The sequence below is a fragment of the Corvus cornix genome, chromosome 2 (genome assembly GCF_000738735.6).
Source record: "Corvus cornix cornix isolate S_Up_H32 chromosome 2, ASM73873v5, whole genome shotgun sequence".
Classification (NCBI taxonomy): Eukaryota; Metazoa; Chordata; class Aves; order Passeriformes; family Corvidae; genus Corvus; species Corvus cornix.
Genome location: NC_046333.1, coordinates 8,572,891 through 8,596,931, shown reverse-complemented (window position 1 = coordinate 8,596,931; position 24,041 = coordinate 8,572,891). Strand labels below are relative to the sequence as shown.

The 24,041-nt window shown below is 43.8% G+C and overlaps 1 protein-coding gene across 2 annotated transcripts in view; it reads right to left on the bottom strand.

Moving 5' to 3' along the window:
* Positions 1-587: 587 nt before the first annotated feature.
* The window catches only part of DNAJB6 (DnaJ heat shock protein family (Hsp40) member B6), a 62,281-nt gene continuing 38,827 nt past the window's right edge, over positions 588-24,041 (bottom strand). Inside the window, exons 9-11 of one of the 2 annotated variants that reach the window (XM_039569059.1) lie at positions 13,486-13,692; positions 1,837-1,862; positions 588-1,055 (exon numbers count right to left, since the gene is read on the bottom strand). In XM_039569059.1, the coding sequence (XP_039424993.1) occupies positions 666-1,055; positions 1,837-1,862; positions 13,486-13,692 (623 nt within the window). In that variant the 3' untranslated portion in view covers positions 588-665. Of the gene's footprint in view, positions 1,056-1,836; positions 1,863-4,009; positions 5,642-13,485; positions 13,693-24,041 lie in introns of those variants that run through there. The other variant, XM_039569062.1, reaches the window with a different exon arrangement.

Here is a 24,041-nt window from a genome sequence, read left to right as displayed (position 1 = left end):
GCCTTGTCATAGGACAATAGGTATTGAGCAGCTTTCTAGGTTAACAAGTCAATGGGAAAAAAATACTGGGTAACAAAAAGGCCATTGCTGGATCCAGGAGCCTCTGACCCCCAAAGTGCCACAGCTGGGAAAACACTTTGGTGAGGTAAAACACGCTTAGCCTGTTCGTGTGCTTTCCCCTAGGCAGCCGCCATTAGTCACTATCAAAGACAGGACAGTGGGCCAGGCAGCTGACAAATCCTTTTCATGGGTACAAAGCGTGACTCACAGCCCAGGGAAGGCTCCAGTGCGGGTACCTCCTCCCTCGGATCCCGCAGCTGTGAAACCCGTGCTGTCACAGCGTACCAGTATGGCAGGTTGCAGCTTGTGTCTGCTGCTAAGATCAAGTCAACCACCTGTGGTGAATGTCCCTTCCAGGTACCGTGGGAAGTGTTTGTTTAGTGCTCCTTCCCTTCCTTGGCTCTGAGTGTGCAGTCTGTTAAAGAGGCTGCAAACCATCTCCTGGTCTGACATAGCAATATGCAATAGCACTGCTCAGCTTAACATATTAAACCATCCAAAAATGCCACACATCTGGACTCAAAAAATCAAGCAGAAACACATATTTTATAGGTTTAACCCTAAGACATTTAAGGGGTGTATGTGCATAAAAGCTTTGGTGTGATTCATGATTTTGCCATCTCAGCTTTCTTCTTAAAAGTCTGGAAATAAGTTTTGTTTTTTAAGTTAGAATAAATTTTCCCAGCTGCAATCTCTAACATCGAAATAATGTAAAAATAACACCTGCCACATAAGACTTCATTAAATTTCAACCACCAGCAGCCTAAAGAACAAGAAAACTGCTCTGCATTGACCAAAGGATGAGCACTTCCCAAACAAGGGATGGAAAAAATGACATCTGCTATTTCAGTAGAAAGGTGCATGTGCGTGCCAATGGAAACAGACACCGAAGAGATGCAATTAGACATCCAGCCAGTGCAGTGAGGTCCCATTCCCTCCTTGAAGACATCCTGGAAAATCCGTGATTGCTTCCAGGCAGATATTGAGGCGTTTCCCTGAAATCAAAGCATTCAGACTCATTATCAGCATAAGTGTTTTCATCTCCCTCTCACACTCACTTCTTACTTCTTGGTCTGGTTTTGCAGTGACAAAGAGGCAGGAGGAAAGTCTGGAGTACTTGAGACTGTAGTTCAAGATATGCCAAATGACATGGTCAGTTTTGTCTTGTCATGATGAGAGCAGTGAGGTAACCTACCCCATGCTTGGAAATGCCATCTCACATCAGCTCAGCCACTTTGTAAGTGCTTCTCCTGCTGTCAGGAGTTAACAGCTGGTGGCTAAGAGAGCACCAACAAGGTACTTAACAAATCTGACACTTCCTAACACCCCACCTAATCCTTTTTGGCTAGAAGAGCTTGTGAAGAGACAAAGTGTGCTGACACAAGGCAGGTGAATCGATCGTAGTTCCAAATATGAACATTTACTGAGATCTGTATGTGGCTTTAAATGCCCTCCTTTAATTCTCATCAATGGGGAGGAAAATTGCCTTGCCTAGAGTTTTTGGTCCAACAGGTAGCAATGAGAAAAGTGTTGCAAAGAGTGATAAAAAGTCTCTTAAGACCAGCTTCCCACTTGGAAAGAAAAGAATTAAATATAGCTAATCAGGGCAAATGTACCACCCCACCCTCCAATCAATATGTGAGTTACAGGGCACCAAGGTGCTCCCTGGGCAAGGAAAGGTGAGAGAGCACTAAAATGTGAACTCAGTTTGGGCATAAAGGAGCAGAACTGCACAAAAGAAAGATAACCAAGATCTGAAATGCAGGAAGGACTAACCTGTGCATCCAGGGAATCTTGTGCAACTGGCACACAAAACAAAAGGGGAAATATGGAAATTAATAGAATTCTTTACAGGTAAAATAAAGCAATGACATTTGATATAGTAACAGGCTAATCCCACCACTTGATAGGCACCAGTTTGGTGGCCCATGGCTGGGAACATTCCTAAAGAACAAGTGGGCATGAGTCACACATTTCAGATGTGGCTGGGAAAACAGGCAGCTTAGTGCTTCCCTAATGATTACTGCACAATTTCTAGATATTTGACTCATCAAAAGAAGCATTTTTCTGTGTGTTATTTCAGGAAATATATACAAAGGCTCCTGAGATAATTTGAAATTTTGGGGAAAAGGAAGTATCTGTAAAGGCAGGCAAGCTGACAGAAGGAAACAGAGCTTTGTGTTACCTCTAGGAGCAGGATGTACAGGTCTGCAAGCTGCTCATGAAGGTGGCACCAGCACGGAGCAGAGACTGGGCAAAAACTTGAAAAATACTTTTTTATCATTGTGACACCTACACACTCTGAGATCATTTATTTCAGATCAAAGCCTTGCCAAATCTTGGTTTGAAGAGCAGACCATGCACATCTCTGAAAGGTGTGGAAAAATAACCGAATTTAAACCATTTTCATAGTGGTAGCTTCCAAGTTAGGAGCCAGAACACTCATCTGTCAGCATTGTGTTTGTTTGCAATTGCGTCCCCTCTATCTTAAAATTGGGGTTTTTCAATGTATCTTTTTAAGGGATACCTTTCAGTGTATCCTTCCTGTTACTCAACTGTTATCTACCCTAGTAAATTTATTTTCTTATGGGATACATTTTGGGTCTTGGAGCCCAGGTACCTGCTCAATAAAGAATCATTTTGCAATACATTTTATGAATCACATCAGGCCCCATACTTAAACTAGTTCTGTTTCTGTTCTCAGCTCTTCCACAGGAGTATTGTGGGATGGGCAGGAATCATTTCCCAACTTTCACAATACATTTATTCACAGCCACTCTTGGGCCAGCATAATTTGTTATCAGTTGTGGTGTCTCACACCCACCTGCATTTTTTCCTACCCCAACACATATTTAAGTGCCCACATCATCAGGCAGCCTTCGCCTGTGGCAGATGGATGCACTGGGATACAGAACAATGTGCTTGCTCCTACAGCACACAGCACCAGGTCCAGGCTGTCCCGGAAGCAGCACAGCCACGTAAACACAGTGCTACAGCCATGCTACACTTAAGCAGTTCCCCTTCAGCTAAAATCCAGAAATAATAAGGCTGAGAAAGAAGGAATTAGGCTCAATGGCCATGAGCTCACATCTCTTAATTTCTGGGCAAGCTCAGACAGATTTTAGGTAGTTACGGGAGAGATGACGCTCATGGTTCCCTCCTCTGGGGACTCTGTTTCCCAGGAGATTCTCCCAGTGGAAGGCACCAGGTGTAGGAGACCACCTGCAAGCACGGCAGCACCCTTCCAGTGGGATAAGGATGCCTTTGTTGAGACAGGCTTTTCCTCACTAATTTAGAGCCTGCCTGCAGCTCTCCTAATTAATGCTCTACCCACCTCCATCAAGCCTAACACAGGGATTGAGTCAAGGAGATATTTATGTACCAAATCCCTGTCTGCTCTAACTCTTCAAGGCACATTCCTGATCTGGAGCCACTCTGTCCCATTACTTGAGGCTGCTCACAGCACAGGGACAGCCCAGGGGAGACCAGCCCTGTGCTGGTGTCACCACTCCCCTCCTCCACCTCTGCTGCTTTTCCAAAGCATGCACTAAGTCCCCAGCAAATAATAAGCAGTAACAGCTTTAAACTGACATATGTATGGGGGGCATTCCTCCTAGAGTATGGAAAGCGACCTAACCGGGATGCAGTTCAATGTCATGCATTATCCAAGATGAATATTCCTTGCATGGCAAATGTGCAAGCTCTGCTTGAAGTATACTCTCCTCACAGTGATGTTTCCAGCCAGAAAGAACCCTCATTTTCCAGTATCAGCCATTTGACACAGGGACTGTATTGACTTGCTCATGGATTTAACAAAAGGAATTACCTGGAATGCTTGTGCGCGTTGTGTGAATGAGGACTCTCCCCGCTGCGTGTACAGCCTGAACTTTAATGGAACTGAACCACAGACAACTGATGCCAGTCTACAGTACAGTGCAAGAGGACAAAGTATAAAGGCAGATTTTCTTTATTTTTAAATATTAGTAACACTGCACAAAAAAAAGTGGTACTTAAGTGACAGAAAACCGGTACTCAGTCCTTATTTGATCTTAACCGTAATTTACAGACCCTAACAGAGTTCATAAATGGTTATGTGCTTGCAGAGGGTTACATTGGGTAATTGAAGCTAAACCATTCAGATACCAGAGACACCAGAATTTGTTATATCAAACCATGCTAGAATGCAGACTTGGCTTCTCTGTTTAGCTCCTCTCTTACACCATTAAGTGCATTCCTACATCTTTGAAACATTAGGATGAGTGAGTTTCTCCAGGAACTGTGGACTTTCAATATTGCCAGGTTTAAGGTTGTTACATCAACAACATATTGGGAAGAGGAAAACAAAAGGAACAAAACAAAACCATAAGCTGCTAACTCCTACCTGGAGGTTAAAAAAAGGAGACAACACACTGACAAGAAACATGCAGGTAGATGCTTAAGGCAACAGAGGGGCTCTGTACACACTAAAAGGTTAAGAGAAGCAATGTATCATGCACATGAGACAAGTATGGGAAGCAAGGAAGTCATCTTGCCAGAAAATACGTATTTCTTTTAAATCTAAGACATCTTTTCCAGCTAAAAAAAAAATTAATCCTGCAATAAAACGGACACAAAATGCTTTCATACATAAAGGTATAAGTTCTTTGCAGAAACAAGCTGATAAAATCTAAAACAATGCTGAAAAAATGTTTGTAATCTAAAAGCTACTCAGCAGAAACAAAGAGCAGTTTTAAAGTAGCATGTGGATCATTTGTCTCTAGGTTCTGAAATAAACTTTTAAAATAAGGAATGATTTCACTAAATGATTCATCAGGAGTCAACTAAGCCTAAAGAAATCAGTAGGAGTGCTTACAGGAGACCATAATTACACTACATTTCTTAAAATCAGAGGATATAACTTCAAGATACAATTTAATATGAGGGAACATTTTAATAGCAGGGGCAGAACTGCCCACTCTGGGAAAAAAAAAATTAAAAAAAGAAGGAAAAGAAAAAAAAAACACAAAAAAACCCCAACCATAAAAGTCACTTATTAATCTTGCATAAATTACCCTATAAGAGCTCATGTCTCCATCCCATTCCCAATGACATGAGTGAACAGACTCTTCTTTCAACGGGCCTGATGTTGATGCCAGTGATCAAACAAACAGGCATTTGCCTTTTATATCCTACAAGACAAATAACAAACACTAGACTAGAGTCGTTTTAGTCCCAGGGAAGGAAGAGGTAAGAAATTCTGTAACGCTTTCCAATCTTCAAATGTAACACACTCCTAACCACAACCAGCCTCGTCCGAATTCCCTAACCTGAACGGGCAAGAAAGCCACTCCGTGAAACTAAAAGGAATAACATAGTGCAATTTTAGTACAGTTTTAAACATGAGTCACTTCCTTGGTAGCAGTGTGAACAACCAAAAAATATACACAAAAGAGTTGTGCTCAAAGGTAACATGAAGTTGTCATTATTATAAAGGTATTGGCATAGCAGAGAAGTCCATTTTAGTAACTCCCTTTGGTTGACTTCTTCTTCTTCAGTTCCTCTCTCTGCTTCTGCTTCCTCCTCTTGCTGCCTTCTTTGTATCCTAAGGAAACATGGCTTGTAAAACACTTTTCACAGCATTCATGGACTTTTCTCTCTAGCAAAAGCACATGTTCTCTGAATGGTTTAAAGACTATTATAAAAAAGGTCTGGCTTCCTAATGTGTTGGGGTTTTTTTAAATTGCCATTTCTACATATCCCCCATTCTACTACATCCCTTACATAGAAAGAAAATACTACCAATCTTTGAAGTTTGAAAAGATCTGGAGAACTTTCAAAATACTTCAAAGCCATTCAGGAAAAGCTTCAAAATTAGAGCACATGCAAAACTGGAATAATTTTCAAAACGGAAGCAATAAATAAGACTTATACAGCAGGAGCAATTTAAGTACTGGCATTTCCTGCTCACAGTAGTCAGAGTTACCATGATATTTGCATTTCCATTTTAAGGCTAGGGAATGCCAAGAATCCTGAGTAAATAAGAAGGTGCTCAGTGTTTACCAATATATATTTTATATGCTGGTCATCAGCCTGCTCAAGCTTAACTATGCACCACAGGTTATATTCGGCTGCAGCCCCAATGGTGCATGAAAGCATTGAGTTCAAGCAACAATTATTTGCTACAGGTTCAGTAGGCACAAGCTTCCAGCCATGTGATCATCATTCCAATGGTTTATTATCCCCACAGAGATGTGTGAAAAACAGTTCTTGCTCTGCATCCCTCCTTTCCATCCAAACTTGCAGTAAAATCCAACTTGCTGGCAGACTTGCAAGGGCAGTGAACTGTGTGAACCACCACATCTACCCAGGTGCACTCATAAATCTAAACTGAGAGCCAGTAAACATTTCCCTCAGACAATCATTCTGTGATGTTTTGAGACAGCTGGAGGGATCTTTTAGCTCAGTGGTGCTCTGTCACTGGGAATCAGCACAGTCCAGTGACCAGGGCCAGCACAGAGCAGAGCAGCCCCTGCAATCCAGCTGAGAGGCAGGGCTGGGAGTCAGAGGAATGGCCCTCGAAAGGCACAGCTCTGCCTGTATGGAAATCTCTTTTTTTCCCCTGTTCTGTCAGCAGGCAGGCAGGGATGGCCCCAAGGAAGCAGTTTCACCAGTGCACCTGGTTCTCCACCAATTCAGTATCAATAGCAAAATTAATATGGGAAAAGGAAGTGATGGGAGGCCAGGGGAGTACAAAGCCACACTGTGGCTGCAGTTTGCTCCTCACCAGAGCTCCTACCAAGCACAGCTAGAGATGTGCCCACAGCAGAGCTGCAGTTCTTCAGTTTACTTGGGGAGAACCACGAGGTAAGTCTTTCAGCTAAAACCATTTGAGACTTTATCAAAAGCTTAGAGGAAATACACTCCCTTGTAGCAAAGGGAAACTGCTCTAGGTTATCACTGTAGCTCCTGTGCTGTATCCACAGCATGACATCATCTTTTGCAATCATCTGAGTCAAGAGGCAGGATATTTATTTAGAAACTCTGCCATGAATGATCAGCCTGCACAAAGTTAGAGTGGAAACCATTTTCCTGTTCAAGGAAGAGAGAAACTGGCAGTGCTTAGCAGAATTGCAGATGACGCCGGGTTTTCCCTGCACTCTGTGACCCCCTGAGCTATACTCCTGTCCCTGGAGTCACTGTATGAACATCTCCTCACTGAGAACTCCATCCAGGAAGTTTCCTTCCAGGTTACCTATACATCACCAAAAATAGGATCCCTTTGCATTCAAGTCACTGAGTAAGGCACCCATCCCTGAAGGGCTCAAGCATCTCCCTGCTTTCTCACAGAGGTCAATGGAGGCAGAAGAGACGTGCTGAGTCCTGAGAATCAGTCATCTGGAGGGTGTTACTCAAAGAATTCCTCCCTTTATGGGAGGGAAAAACAGCATCATATCAGCTGATCAGAACTAGTTCATGTAGTAACTATGAAACAATAACACAGATATTTGGGAAAGGATCATTAAACCCTAGCAGGTATTAACTTCATAATTTTTTTAATTTTTCATTCTCAAAACAGTGTCAGTATTTCTAAAAGGTTTCCACATCCAGGCATGATAGCATTTGATTGTGCTATTTTATATTGTAATTTTTTTTTTGCAATAGTCCATTTTCTTCAAATACTTGAGATTTTGAAAGCAATTCTAGCAACTGTTCCTTAAAAATACTGAGTCAATGTAAATTATGACTTCAAGTGAATGCCACATAACTCATAGTCTTATAAATGAAACAACTCAAATGTTAAAATATTGTGGTATGAAGATATTTAGGCATTTGACAACGTGGTCTCCTACCAGCCTCTGGAATGATAAGGCTGAAAAGTGGAAATCTTTCAAGCGTTATCAGTGACACACAGAAAGAGATTGCCCAAAGTAGGAGATAACACACAAACACAGAGTATTCCTCAAGAGAAAACTGCCAGGTCTTTTCTGTTTTGAGCCTGCTGTGATAAATAATTTCACTGTCTGCCATTTCCTTTTCTACCCCCACCTAAGAAGAAAGGATAGGTCAAACTTTGCCAGTTTGTTGCTTTGGCGATGCTATGCTGGGTGATAACAGCCAAAAACCTGATCCAAGCAAGTGAAGCAGCTCCTAACATAAATAAGAATTGCACACTAAAGATGTAACCCTTCAGTGCGTATTTCAGTCAAATACTTCAACCAGCACTAATTAAAAGTATATTTAGCTGCCTTTGTTACGAGACTAGCCCCAAAGTCATGAGACAACAAAATCTGAATTAGAAAGCAGCAGCCCCATGACTGATCACTCTGCAGTGAGTCTGTGTCCTGGCGAGTTGCCTGCATCCCAAAGTGTCCATAGAAACTTCCCATAGTAAGTGCCAGGCTGAACTGGCTTCAGCCAAACAGTGCTGGCCTTGGAGAAGGGCTGTTCAAATTTCCACCCTTAGCAGCAATCTTTAGCCACCCAAACTCTAGAAATGCCTCATGGGGCAGAGGGAGAACAGGGTGCCAAGAGCTTCCCCAAGCTGTGACGTTTGGAAAACAGATTCACTCAAATGCAGATAGAAATCTCCCTAACTCGGTATTTCTTGCTTTTGTCAGCTGCCAGGAGCAGACATGGTGAGGCAAGAATCCACATCATTTGTAATTACACCTGCTTTACTACGTGGATAATTCTTGTCTTAAACAAACTGCATCAGCTAACCCACTCTTTCCATTTCATCCCCTTCTCTTCTACTTCTAGAAGAGCCGTAAGGAGCACAGACACTACTCCAGCTTTCATAAAGCTGTTGAAGGCTGAAAACAACTTCCAAAAACACTTAGGTGCAACTCCTTCAACCATCACTCAGCAAGGACCCAAACAAACTGGGAAGGTTCTCTGCCGTATCCCAGATTGACTTTCCTTCTGGCTTTCTACTTCCCTGCCATCTGCACCTCCCAAAGTCACGAGTTTGTTCAGTCACTGACTGTGAAACTCGTCACATTCTTGGGTGGCAACTGCAAGGGAGGTGTGCACATCGGGCGGCTGATCCAAAGGCACAGGTGTCCTGGGGAAGACACTCCTCTCCAACACATTCCTGATAGCCTACTTTTTCCTGTCCTGCCTGATATCTGCCTGCTCTACCAGGATGCAGAGAGCAGCCACAGGTCTGCTCCACCTTCCTTCTGCCAGCACAGAGGAGCGTAGGAGTCAGCAGAAGGAAACAAGGTGTTCAGTCACAGCTGACAATTAACACATGACATTGCTGCTGCTTGACCCACATCAATGAGCAATAAAGGCCATGATTTTTATAAAAATCTGCTAAGGTGAAGACTTGGAGAAGCCTCCTTCTACTTTCAGAGTAAAACATTGAGGTTGGAGGGATTCACACTTTTTGCTCAAGTCTCAGAGAAAATGTTCTCCAAGATCTACCAACTTTTTGCTAAGATTGTGGTCCTCCTTCAAAGCATGGAAGCAGCCATGGCCCCAACACCCACACAGAGCTTTAAAAGGGCAGTGAGGCACTTTCAAGCTGGGTTCTGTAGTACTCTTTCTAATTTTCTGCTCTTAGAAATGTCTCTCTAGTCAAAACAATAAACTGCTATTTCAAAGGCAGCTATCTTACTTCTGAGTCGCAGCCACCCTCTGTTATTTTAGACTGACCACATTCACATATACCATTGTAAAAATTCACCCCAGATCACAGCTTCAGTATAATTTCATGTGTGACTCAATTTGCAATTACAACTTTACACTTTCACATCTCCTCCTTTCAGCCTGAGCCACTGCCCAGCACATAGCACAACCTGACCTACTAATTCCCTCTCCTCATCCACAGCTCCTGCCTGTCCCATGGAGCATTGTGGAGAGGGAGCCTTTAGCCAAGAGCTGGGGTGACAAAACATCCCACCCCATCTATGTATGCTGTTCCACTATTTAATTATCCACACTGTTAAATCCAAAGGGTGAGTTCTCCAGTTTCACTGGCTGACCCAGTGATGTAATCCCAACTTTGATGTTTTAGGGGACTGAAAAGCTTTAGCAACTTGCAGGGGCCTTCCTTCATGCTTGCTCACCATGCTGGTTTCATTACCGATTCTGCCTAGAACTGCCACAAGAATATACCAAGCCAGATACAACTGTTTGCCTGCTGTTAATTAGGGTCACACCAGCACTGAATAGATTTCCAAGGTTTCACTCCCAATGGCAAGCAAAAGCTTGCAAGGCTGTGCAGCCACGGAAGCCCTTCCACACACAGCCCAGCTGTCTCTGATGGGTAACAGGATGATTTCATACCAGCAGCCAAAACACCATGCGTGAAGGCAGCTCTGGGCTAAGCCTGGGAGCAACCAGCCGGTCTCCAAATCCACCAGCCAGCCCTCTCAGCCCCTGCCCCAGAAGGGTACAGCTCTTACCCCATCCCACTTGCACAGTTACAGCCAGGGGACGTGGAGCAAAGGGACGGGGAACTCCATTTTCACACCTCCAGCATTCCTCATGTATTAAATTTCCACAAAAAACAGTGGCTTTGCTTTCCTTTCTCTTTCCATTACATGTGCAAAACAAAGTTTGTGATGGAATTATAAAGTAATTAGCTGGAATAACAAAGCACATCACTGTTACTAGTTAGTAAGTGTAACTCAGGAAACCGCATGTTGGTAAAAAGAACAGAGACTGAATTAAAGACAAAATGAAGTACAAACAGCTCAACTTTCCAGCAGAGGAATCCATGCCAGGAAAGGATCAAGATTAGTTAAGCTAGTTCTTTTAAAGTGGCTTCCTCTTCACAAATGCCAGCAGATGAAAATGCAGCAAAAAATGAATTATTAATGTTGTAAGTTGTAGGTTAATGCAAGCTATTTCTTTGAAAAGGAAGAGCAAACCTTGCAATATTATCTTCCAAATAATGAAATTTATATCATTTTTTTTCCACTATTTTAACAATTAAACATTTCAATCATTCTTGCTGGATAAAGGTCAAAACTCTGAAATCCAAAGCAGTAGTTTTTAAGGGGTAGTTACCACTACCTCTGGCATTAACAACTGCCATCCCCAGGTCTCTGCTGCCATTAACACCACTTTGCCACAGCTCAGATCCCACCAGTCAGTCATGTATCACACTATCAGGGAGCATTCACTTGCAGTATCTGAATTTTTATTTCAAAAATTCCTTCTTTGGAGCTAGAGAACTGTTTGAGATATGCAGTGATTTCAGAGCACAAGAGGTGAACTTTTATCCTAAAAGTCCATTATGAAACCAGGAACAGTTTCCAGAGCAATTTCCACTACAACACAAAGTGTCCAGAAGATGGTAAATTAAATTGAACTGTCATTTTTTTGTTAAATACCCACTGTGATGATTGGCAATCCCGACTAAGGAGAGGATTCATCTCACCTCTGGATATTGCCAGTCTAAAGGAGTTGGCCAGCCTTTCCTCTTGGCACTAGAGAGATGCCACTTTCAGAGGCACATAGTCATGATGAAACCTATCCCCTTCTCCTTCATTTAAATTTCCTATGGACTTACAAATCAAAATTCAAACATTCCCAATCTTAGAGCTGGGAAAAGAAAACCACCTCACTGCAGGTGAATCATTAATGACTGAGGGTTTGCTTGAGATGGTCCAACTGGGACAACATCTAAAACAGCTGTGTGGTCCCACTGCCAAGGGCTCCACACTGGTGGTGGCAAAAATGTCTGATTCAAGGTGGAACTGCACCTGGTTTGAGGCCATTGAACTTAACTATTTCCCAGTGAGTTGAGAGGGCTTTGGAGCAAGGCAGAAATGATGCTATTGTCTCCCAACGCCGGCCCGTGTAAGCACGGCAGTGATCGATGAGAAGCCAAGCAAGTAAAGTGGTCTCTGTAATTACAGAGCTGTGCTGGTGAAGCTTCTTGCTGGGCAAGGCAGTCAGCAGAGGTGAACACCCATGAAGGGGAATGGCATTACTGGCCAGGGCTCGTGCACAAACTTCCCAGGGAGGGATTAAGACACTCACGTAGGTTTTTATGACTGACTCGACCAGTCCTTCAGCAGCCCTGTCCATCAGAGGAACAGTAGGCAAAATATTTAAAGCAACAGTAAAATCTTAGTCTTACTGCAATCAAGTTTTCACCCTGAGTCTTTTTTTGGCAACTCACAATCTACTGGTAGAAGAGAGCATTTTGTGATTGCACTAATACTTCTGGAAATTAATTTTAATTACAAACTTGTGCGTCTTGGAGCATAAATAAATTCACAGCAAAAAGTCCTAAGTAATCTTAAAAATTGCACAGTGTGTGTCAAACTCAGCTGCTCCTTGGAATCCATTGCAAAATATTGTGATTGAAGAGACCCTCATGCTCCAAAGGTAGAGACAAGATTTTGTTTTGCCAGCCACAGACATGGGAGACCAAACCTGTAGCTCTTGCATGGGAAGCTTCAGGACATCAGCTCAGAGGTTATATTCTGAATATCTCTGTAACTTTTTTCTTTTTTTTTTAAAGAAAAGATCAACTTGGTCACCTTTAAGACACAAAGCTTCCAGCAACTGATGAGGAAGATGTTAATCTAAATTATTCTATTTTTTTCAATCTGTCATCCCTCATAATATCTTTAGGTCTTCCATACAAAAGACAGTGTTGGGTTTAAAGGCTCATAAACATGGTGGAAGTTGGTACAGCACTGGGAATACATGAGCACCTGTTTTGGGGTACAGTGCATATTTTTCATGTGCTGTGTTTACCCTGAGAAGCCTCATAGGCTCACACGTGCCAGCACTTCATCTGATTTCACACTACTTAGAAGAGTCCTTGGTTTGGGCATCCAAGTAGAAAGGCATCTTTCATGTATCAGAAAAACCTGTCCTCACAGTCCTGGATGATCTTTGACCACAGGTTGCAATTAAATCAAGTAGTTATGAGGACTTTGTTGTCCAAGATAGCCTCTGGACTACATTGCCAAAAATTACAGACTGGAAATATATCAAAGGACTAATTACTTCCCAAAATAACCCAAACAATTGCCACGTTTGCCTGAACAGTCTCAGCCTCCTCTATTAGGATTTAGTTGCCTAAAATTGCAGCTTCCAGAAATAGCATCAGCTTGCTGAACTTCTCCTTGGACAAGGAAACCAAGCACAATTTAAGTAAATGAATGTGCAAAGTATTGTGAGGAGTTAACCTCTAAAATGCCTTCACTTTCAACAACAAAGAGCAGAGGCACTTCAGCAGCACAAGAGTATTTGCCCTGGATCCTTAAATATCCCAGGGCATTAGTGAATCTAGGCTAAATGGAAGATCAGAGCTAAAGCAGGATGAAGGCAAGCAAGCTGCTGTTTATTATCTACCAGGGAACTAACATTAAGTCAACACACAGCACCAACTTTTTGCTTGGCTTTTTGGGTTTGGCTTTTGACTATGTGATGGGTCCTTCTCTGCACGTTTCTCATCAACATGCTTGTGCACACCTGATAAATAAAAAGGGGCCTCGAAGCTGCTCGTAACCCGGCTTCTATCTTGTTCTTCCACCTCATCACTACTGTAATGGCAGGCAAGGCGGGGGGAGCTGGCAGACTTGTGAGGCTTCAGCAGGCGAAGGTTGGTCGGCTGGGAAGGCAGCGCGTGTTGTCCTCTCCGTCTGCACTCCTCGGCAAAGGCTTCTTCATCTGCCTGCCCTGCAAAAAGCAAAAAAAAAATGCAAGAAAAGTAAGCTGCACCCAAAATGCATAAATTCAGCCTGGAAAAAAAGCCCTCAGAAATGGGCTGGACATTAGGGGTCACAAAACTAGTGGCTTGGCTGTGGCTGGCCACAGACAGTCTTGTGTATCCACGGATTGGGGAGTGTCTGGAGCAGAGAGCTCCATCAGTGGCCTGTCACTACACTGAAGCCACCCAAAAAAGTCCACTAGATGTGATGACTCAGGGGCCACTGTACCCTTTTTCCCAAAAGGCAGGGTGAGGGAGCTGAGCACATGGCCCTGGACAGGATTTCTGTCCTATGCAGAGCATATCATCACATTCCACCTCACCTGGATTGTCCTGCTCAAGGGAAAGTTCAAGGGAAAGGAGAGATAAATACCCAAGCTGGCTACAGGGCTGATGGGAGAAGAATTAAGCCAACATGAGTTCAGAGGGGACGGATGTTGGATATCACAGCTGGAAGGATGGTGGAGATGTGTGATGGACCACATGAACACGAGAAATCGTGTTGAAGCTGCGAGAGGTAAACACAGTCCAGAGGCAAGGCAGGCACACGCAGCACAGACCAATGAATACAATGGAAATAAGACCCAGTGTTTGCAAAAACTGGTATGAAAGACGAGGTAGTCCCGTCACACTCATGCTGTTTTGCAGATGACCCTTTCCTTTGCTGCAGAAACTGTAACAGTACCAGTGCTGCAAAGCAGAGAAATCAACTACCATAACACACAAAAAACTCCGCAAAACCACACATTGAAAAACAAACAGATCCCAAAAAGTCAGCAAAAGATGTTCAACAGGGAAAATAAGGGGGGCAGGGGGAAAAGAGTGGGAATAAAGGTGTGTACCACATTCGTCTCTTAAAGGCTTTTTAAAGTTTCATTAGTCCAATTACTTAAGTACTTTTAATAGAGCTGATGAAATATGGCATCATTTTATTTTCATCAAAAGTGGTGTGTCACATTCTGGAAGTTTTTCCCGGGATGTGCCCGGCATCAGCTGCTCAGGGAGGGGTGTGTGCTCTCAGCTAATGCGTGTGCTCTTAGTTCATGGCTGGAAAATGCTTTGAAGATGAAAAAGGCACCATGTACACAACACAGGACAGAGCAGGAATCCCCACGTTGTGTGTGCCCCACATCACCACTTCCAAACACAACGGGCTGCGTTGTCTTTACCTTGTAATCATACACGGGGAGATGCTTCTGAGAGCATGAGGAAAAGGAGGCAAGGTATGTTTAAAAAGTCATTTCACAGTGCAGTGCAGCACCCGAGGCCCTGCAGCAGAGGACAACTCCAGGATGTGCCTCACATCATCTGCCTGAGCACCCGACGGGCTGTGCTTGGGTGTTAGTAGAGGACACTCCTTCCCAAGTGGTTAAATGCCCATCCCCACCTCAATGCTCCTGCTTTTGTACCCTGGAGTCCCCCACACTTCCAAAGGCACAAGCAAACGCCACAAAAACACGAGTGATGGTAAGGCAAGGATTTCTGCATTTAGTCTCTGCCTGCCTGCATCACACCAGTGTAAAACCCTGGGTGTATGGTTCTCCTTGCACTAGGAGAGGGCTGGCAGGACAGCTTTTTTCCCCTCACATGGGGCACCAACACTTCAGCTACAAGAGGAGGGCAAGGAAAAGCTCAGGGAATGCCAGATGCAGAATTGATATCATTACCCATAAGAGGCTACAGGATTTTACACACTATACAAACAGCACTGAAGCATGTATCAGGCTGATAATACCAGGTCTATGAAGGTAAGCCTATAAAGTGTCAAGACTAAGAAAAAAAAGCACATAACCAGTCAAGAGAGTTCACTTCCTAACAAATTACACTGCACCAGAAATAAGAGATTCCTCCTCTCCCATGGAAACACAAAGTGCACAAAGACTTCTTTTTCATGTGTGAAGTCTTGCTTAATGTATGTTTGAAATTTATATTTGCAAATAGATGCAGGAATGGAAAACATGCTGAGGCCATTTTTGAAGCTCTGGGTGTGTTTGTGCATACAGAGACATCCCAATCAGGCACACTCACACAACTCCTCAGTACTGGGCTCAGGGAACGGGCACGCCTTTGGAATCACAGAACACTGCAGCTGGAAGGAACCTTTAAAGCTCATCTGGCCCAACCCTCCTGTAATGAGCAGGGACATCTAGGACAACTAGATCAGGTTGCTCAGGGCCCCATCCAACCTGACCTTGAATATTTCCAGGGATGAGGCACCTACCAACTCCCTGGGCAACCTGTGCCAGTGTTTCACCACCCTCACTGTCAACCTTTCATCGTTGTATTGAAGTCAACCCTCCTTCAGTTTAAAACCCTTACCCCTACAGGCCCTACTAAAAGGTCTGTCTCTATCTTTCTTATTAGCTCCCTTTAAGTATTTGAAAGGATTAAATCCATCTTGATCACGCAACAGAGTCTTTCACTCTTCTATCTCCCCAAAGCAGAGACAAATTTTAGTTCAACAAATGGACCCCAAAAAATTGTCCAAACATTTCCCCCTTATGAGTTGTGGGAGAGCAGGATGGCACCACAAATTAGTTAAATGGTCAAGTCAGCTGTGATTTAATACTGAATTGACTCCAGTGTTATGCATGGCATGAGCTGTCAGATCTTCCTCTGATCATCCACCTTTAGCACACCTGGCACAGTAAAACCAAAGTGTGATTTGCATGAACTCTTCTCTCCTGCTCTACATATTTGAAACATTCGAGCCAGACTATACCACTGCAAATAGAAAACTTGAATAGAATACTCTGGGAGAAGTCAGCCACAAAGGACATCTCCACCAAAAAGTGCTTAAATTCTGCTAGAGCTTTGTCAGCTGTGATGTTTGCCCTAGAAATGGCTTTTAGGAAGACAGCTGGTATTGGGGGTGGGGGGTGGGTGTGGAATACCTGAGTTCTGAGCACGAATATCCACCCAAGAAGCACCTTCCAGGAGTGCTCAGGCTTTAAACAGACCTCAGTTCCCCCAACACCTCCTTCCTGCCCTCCCCTGCGCCTCCACACCAGCACACCCACATGAGAGCCTGGGCAGCCGTGCTGTGACTCCAAGCAGGGACTGACCTGGGTTAAAAATAACTCTTTTTGCCAGCTTATTTTTAACCCAGCTCGGGGCCTGGAGCCAGCTCATCGTGCAGCCACCCCAGCTGGGGCAGAGAAGGGGGAAATTACGGAGGGCAGCTGGAATCAGCATCCAGGTTACGGTGTTAAGCAAAAGATCTTATTCTATTAATGCAAATAATAATTAAAAACCTTGCAGTTATTTCACTTGCAGAACCAGTTTGGAGAAGCTATGTTTCTAAGGGTTAGTTCTGAAAATTATGGCATTACTAGTAACATTTAAAAACAGTAATTAAGATTTGGTTTTCTGGTGCACCAGGTTCTCCGAAATGAACAGAAGCTTCCGGGGAAGAAAAAAAATCAAACACGAGCTGTAGCATCCTAAAAAACTGTATTGGGGCTAAAAGCTGCCTTCTGCTCCAAGCAAGAAGGGCTGGAAAATGACTTCTCATAGCGAAGCGGTGCTGCGTGCAAGTGGAAAACAGGGATCCTTGGAGTTGTAGCAAACCAGTAGAGGGCAATATTGCCTGTCGCGAGGTATCGCTAGCGGAGCAGCCGCTGCCGGCCCGGGCTGGGGCGGTAACACGGTGATTTTACACGGCTCTCGCCAACTTGGACTAAGCGCGGGCTTAGGGGAGCCACCAGCTACCCCAAAGAGTCTGTGCGTGCTCCTGGGAATAAAAACACCGGCAGAGACATTCCAGGTGAGCTGGGACAGGTAAGTCACGGAGCACTTCACACCAACGCAGTCCTGCACGGGCTAGCATTATTATTTAGTGTTACATCTAAGTAATATCCGTGTATGTCCAGGAATTTAACTGAAATCCTACCAGGAATCAGCAGTAATTAATGGCAAGACGGTAATGACAGAACTATGCCGAGCAAACCAGGGTAAACATCCTGAGGATGTGGAGCCGCTGATTTGCATTTACCAGCTCATTTCCCGCACGGCAGCCCTACTGCTGCCTGCTGTATTCCTACACATCTAGAATTTACATACATAGAATCGGGGGGTTCCCCTGTATTAGGAAATAAAAAGCAGGTGCACCAGTTTGTTCAGTCCAAAGGAACACTTCCCCGAAGGCCACAAACACAACAGAGCCCCTGGTCCCATAACCAGCATCGGGAGATGCACCTGGTGAGGGACATCTGGCTGTATCTAATGACACGACAGCTCCGGGCTAAGCTTCTGCCACCCAGTTATTCAAAGACGGCTTGCAGGAAGCTTCCTCCATTCAAATCTTCCTTGGAGGATGGTCTGCAAAGTGTCTTTCTGATATTTCAAGACTAAAATTAAGGGGCAGTGTAAACTCAGAGCAGGGCATCATATTGCTGCTTCACCTGGAAGTCCAAGGTTCACCTAAGGCGTTCCCTGATGCACACTGACAACACAAAGAGTGCAGAAAGCGGGAAAAAAGCTTTTCTTGATTTTTTTCCCCCCTCTTATTACAAGGGTTTGGAATTTACTCTGTGACTATGGAGGGCATTGGAGTTTCTGATGACTCAACTACATCTGCTGCTGCCACGGAGAGTTGAACTGCGGCGCAAGGAGCAATCAAAAGTGAAAGAAAAAAATCCCCATTTAAATACATTTATCTGGAATTGATTGCACTATGATCTTTGTAACCTGTTGATAAGATTTTTTCTACTGATAAACTTTTCAATTGTTACAGCACCTCTGGTGTTAATATTTACCTTAGCAGAAGTTCCCAGAGTTCTTCCTAGTGTGAAGTCCAACAGTTGCTGGGAAATCTTACACTTTACAGGAACCAGTTCAATCTGAGAACTCATCTAACAGATCTGTCTACAGGCCCAGATTACCCTGGGCTGGAAAAATCCCAGAGGTTAACTAAATCTTTCGTTTCTTGTCATGAAAGCTTCATATCTAATGTATTACAGCACAGAGAAAACATCAGGAGACCAAGTGACTCTACTAATAAATACAGAAGTCGTCTAATTTGGGGGACCACACCTTAAAAGTTGTTTTCAGAAAGTTGCCAAATCATCAGTTTCTTTTAATTCCTGTTGGAAATGATGGATGCTCATTATAAAACACCCAGCCCAGGGTATTTTCCAAAACCACGTGCACGTACACACCGCTCACCTCTCCTGAAACTGTAGACAACATGCTCAGCCAAGAAAATACTCCCTCACCATTACTAGAGGCTATGTTGAGCAAGTTCTTCTGATTAATTGTTCTTAAACTTGTTTCTAAATGCCAGGAAACACTAGCACCGTGACGCTTAAGAGCAGGAGTTACAAAACCCTCTTTCAGAAAGCCTGTGCTCTCTTGGGTTTGTCAGACTCAATAGAAACCAAAATTTGCATCAAGTCCTCTTTGGAAAACGTCTCTGAGTTTGACAGTGACAGCCCTTAAAAAAATCTCTCTTTCTATTTGATGTGATGCTTACAAGAAAAAGCAGCCATTTTAAAATCCTCTGATTAAAAAGATGCACATAGTTTTGAAAGCTGAAGGAGCCTGAAATCACTCAGAAACTATCCAGGGAATGCTGGAGCAGCTGCCCCATCTGCACTGTGGCTTTTGTAAACTGTAAAGGGAGTTTATTTCAACAGTGACGTTTATCAGCCAAAGCACAGGACAAACAATGAGGTTTTGAGTCAGCTCATACAGATCAGTGTCTTTCACCAATTACTGGCAATAATTCCTTCCAGAGCAAATGCACTTGGTGTTATGGAGAACACAAGGTGATTCAGGGTTTCCTGGTGTCTGTCTGAGACTCCTGTCCTACAAAATTCAAGGAAATATTTATCCAAAGTGGTGCCTGGAGTGCCCAGCTGGGTAGAAACTGAAGATGCCAGCAGCTCCCAATCCATGCCCTGGAGAAACCTGCTCCCATGTCCCACCCCCTCCTCTCCCCATCTCACGTCCTGCACTGGCTCTGACAGCTCAGCTCTGTCAGCACCAATGGCACTGCACTCGGTGTGTGTTATGTCTCCCTGCTTCAACCCAAAAACTCATATTAAGTTTGTAATTAGGGGATCTGGGGTGGGCTTTCCCAGGCCAGGGCCAGAACTACTGTCTCGCCTGCCATGCGAGCCAGGCATTTCCTGCGGGGGGGGGGAAGAAAAATCCAGAAGTGGCAGGACACAGCAGGGGAGGTAGTGGCAAAGTCCTGGGAAGTGATGGAAAAAACAAGGCTGTGGGATTTGGGAAAAAGGACAGACTGATGGAACACTCCTTGCAGTGCTATTTCTGTCCCTGGAGAGGCCTGGCTGCAGCACGCCCAGTGTCCGGGAAAGGGCAGGGCTCAATCCTTTCTGCTCAATGCACAGAGCGACCCTCTGCCCTTCTGGCTCCTTTTATTTTTGCCCTCGTATTCATCTGCTCCAGTGCCAGCTCACTCTGTTCCTGCCCAGCTGTACCCCTGCAGCGCAGACCAGAGCAGGGAAAGCCCCATGCTGGGTTTGCTCACCCTCCTTGCCCTGCAGCAGCTCTCTTAGAAAGTTCAAATTTTTGATTTTCAATTTTTTTTAGGTGGATTTTACCTACCACCCCCATCCACGCCCAAGAACCCCATTATATCCTGCGTTCAGCCCAGCATTTATCAACATGAATCCTGCATTCCCAGCACATCACAAGCAACTCAAGGCATCATTTCGCCACAAAGATCCCCCAGTCTGGAACAAATTGGTAAAATAAAGTGAGTTTTCAACACACACTAACCATAATGGCACTGCTTTGAAGGGAAATGTGATCATGCTGTTCCCCATGGCAGCTATCAGGGATCAATGGCCACGGCCACTCCTGGTGGACCAGATCAAGCTCTGGAGCCTGGCCTACAGAGAGGGAGCTGCTGGGAGAGCCTGGAGTTACCTCCTCCCTGCCAAAACTTCCTCATCAGAACCTCTTAAAGTCCAATGAATGGTCCTACATTATATGTGAAGCAAGAGAGAAGGCACAGGCTGAGCACATCCAGGTTTCTGCAGCTATTTTCCTTCTGTTAAAGCACACCAGGGCATCCATATGGATTATGCCAGTTGCTCTTATCTTAAAGATCTGGGATGTTGGAAATGCAAATGGCAGGAGGTAACATGAATCCTCACGTTTCCAGCAAGCAGAGAGATGACCCAATTTGCATGCTGCAGCTCAAAGTGAATTTTATTTTTAAAAGACTTTATCTAGCAAGGGCCTTTTATTCATTTCTGCATGAATTTTAAAAGGAAGCAAAGAATGAGGAATGAGCTTCACAGCTTGACATATATAAATACAAATTAGCAAGATTTCAAGCTCAAAGTTTGACCAAATGGATTTGATTTTTAAACAGCAATCAAGATTACTTGAAAGATGATATTTTCTACACTTTCAGGGTCATGTCAGAGGTCTACCTCAGTTTCCTGCAAGTCTCATTGCACAGCTCTACATTGAAGTGACCAGACCCCCCCTAACAATCTGTACCAGGGGCTCTTACTCTTGGGGCTTCTCTCTCCAACACACCTCACACAACATGTAGCTGAGATGGAGCTCAGAGCACTGTACCCATCTCTGTCTCTTGGATGGCTCCTCTTCCTCCCAAAATGGTATCACTGACATCAAATTACTTGATTTGGTTTGATACTTACAAGGGCAGGTCGTGATAGGACAAGGGGGAATGGCTTTAAAACATTGAAAGGGGGCAGGTTTAGATTAAATATTTGGAAGAAATCTTTACTGTGGGGGTGGTGAGGCCCTGGCACAGATTGGCCAGAGAAGCTGTGGCTGCCCCATCCCTGGAAGTATTCAAGGCCAGGTTGGATGGGGCTTGAAGCAACCCAGTCTAGTTGAAGGTGTCCCTGCTCATGGCTGGGGCATTGGAACTGGCTGAACTTTAAGGTCCCTTCCAACTCAAATTGTCCTGAAACAAAGAGGGGTTTTTCATCTCAACTATATTTCAGCCTCAGACAGAAATCTCTGTGGGTTTCATCTCTACCATGAAGAAGCCTCTCAGCCCAAGTTTCACTTTGAAATTGTATTTGAAGTGCAAACCAAAATCCTGAGAAAAAAAAAAGGAACCAGCCCTTATAATGAAACTTAATACTCACTACTAGAGGAAAACAAAGAAATAAAAATTCCACAGTGCAACTACATGCAGCCCTGCCAGGTCCTCCAGACACGAGGTGCCTCCCACCAGTGTTTCCTCTCTTCTTGTACCTGAGCAGAGCCCCATGGACTTTCACACCTCTCACAGTTGTTCTCCAGAACCTCCCAGTGCCAGTCACTGCTCTCAAAGACAAAACTTTGCTTCTTGCCTTCAGCCCTTCTAGGAGTTACCACCACCAGGTCAAGCAAAATTGGCTTCTAATTAAAAAGCTCTTCAGACAGCAAAAGCAGAGGAAAAGTGCTCTTCTACTTTTGCAACAAATGGCTCTTTATAACTTTTAAAAACTGAGGAGTTAAAGTATCAAGATGTCATCTTATATTCCCATTAGTGGCCCTCACTAACAGAGCATCTCCAGAACAGTTCTGAGCAAGCCCTAATTTGCAAATTATACAGCTGTGTTACATATTTTTCCATTGATTATTAGCTTTAAACCAGTCTTCAAAACCTTAATGCACAGCAAACCCAGATTACCGTAAAAGAAAAAAAGATACATCAAGAAAAAGCCATGCAGTTAAATTTAAAAAGAAAAGAATCTCATGAGTGACTTCAGAAAAATGTGATGAATGACTTCCCCAGCTGTTTTGTCAACACTTCCATAGTAATTTGGCAAAAGCACAAAATCACTAAGTTTATACTTTCATCAAATGGCTATTAGTGCTGTTGAAATCTCACAGACATGAGCCAGTAAGTGCAAGCTCCATGTTTCACATTGCACTGTCCGCGCTCAGTTTGCACAGTCTCATCATTTCAGGTTAATCATTTGAAAAATATTCTCCCTTCTACCCTGAGGCTTAAATATGACACTAAGGCTCTGACATTAAGGGTTTCACAAATTAATTACAAAAAAAAAGAAGAGATACCTGCCCTCTCCAATTATACCCCCCAACATGCAATTTATTCCTCATCCATCTATCCCTCTGTTACTAAGACTACAGCAAGCAAATCCCATCTTCCAGTGTGTGCACAAATCCCTGATTTACAGAGCTCCAGAGACCATCATCTTTTAAATGACCCTGAAAACATCACATGCTCACAGTGACATCTCTTCTGATGGCTCAGTAGGTTTCAAAGTGTTTCGTGAACCTTCACCACAAAACCCAATCCTGTTTCTGACATATTCCAAATGACAGGAACACTACACCATTAACTGCTATTCAGTTTTTGACACTAAAATGACAAGCCTGAATCTTTAAAAAATAGTGTTTCAAGTTGACATTCAGTGCTAATTTTGACTAAATACTATATTTAATTTAAATACTCTATTTAATTATGAAACCTGTACAGTTGGCCTTAGAGGAGACAGAACTCCCAAGCTGCACCACTTTTTGTTGTTTGGCATCTCCAATCCATCAGAGAACTCTCCAAGTTTCCAAACGTTCTTTCTTTCCCACCCATAGTCAAGATCTGTGCCTTAAAACCCACCACAGTTTAGAAATGCAACAATTTTTCAAATCCTATCAATAACAGTACTTATAAATGCAAATGTATGCACACATATACATGCATGTATTTAAACAGACAGAAATTGTTCCATGTATGCTGCTCCAATTGAACTTCTGACCCAAAGAGCCAATGAAGAGAGCACAGAAATGAACATTTTCTCAATTGAAAAAACCCCGAACACCAAACCAGGAACATGACTACCATCCAACACTAACAATACTTACAATTCTCTTTTGTGCCTGGGAACAGTATCATCAGTCAGTTTATACACTCCTTCTGCGGAGATCCAGTGGGAGCAGGGAAGATTTTACCAAGAGAGCTTTGTGAGTTTTGGAAAGAGAAGGAGAGTTTGAATAGTGACATTAGGACCTCTTGGTGCACCCAGGAAGGCCATGTATCTCCCAGGAAGGCCACCCCAGAGTTGCCCACGCTGGGAGCGATGGCTGCTCCCATCCTGTGTTGCTGCAGTGGCATCATCCCACCTTCTCCTCTTTCACCTTTGAGATCCATGGGATGAAGCACCAAGGACAGTAACAACCATTTCCAACCACAATCTCTGGGGCCAAAGCAAAAAAGGGGGGACCAGTATTTAAGAACTACCATAAGAGGCAGAGAAGCTGGAGTGCTCTGCATTCCAGAAGGGTGGAAAGAACTGGAATGCCCACTGGCTCTCTGTGGAGAGGTGGATGTGCCCTGGGGAGGGCTACACCCACC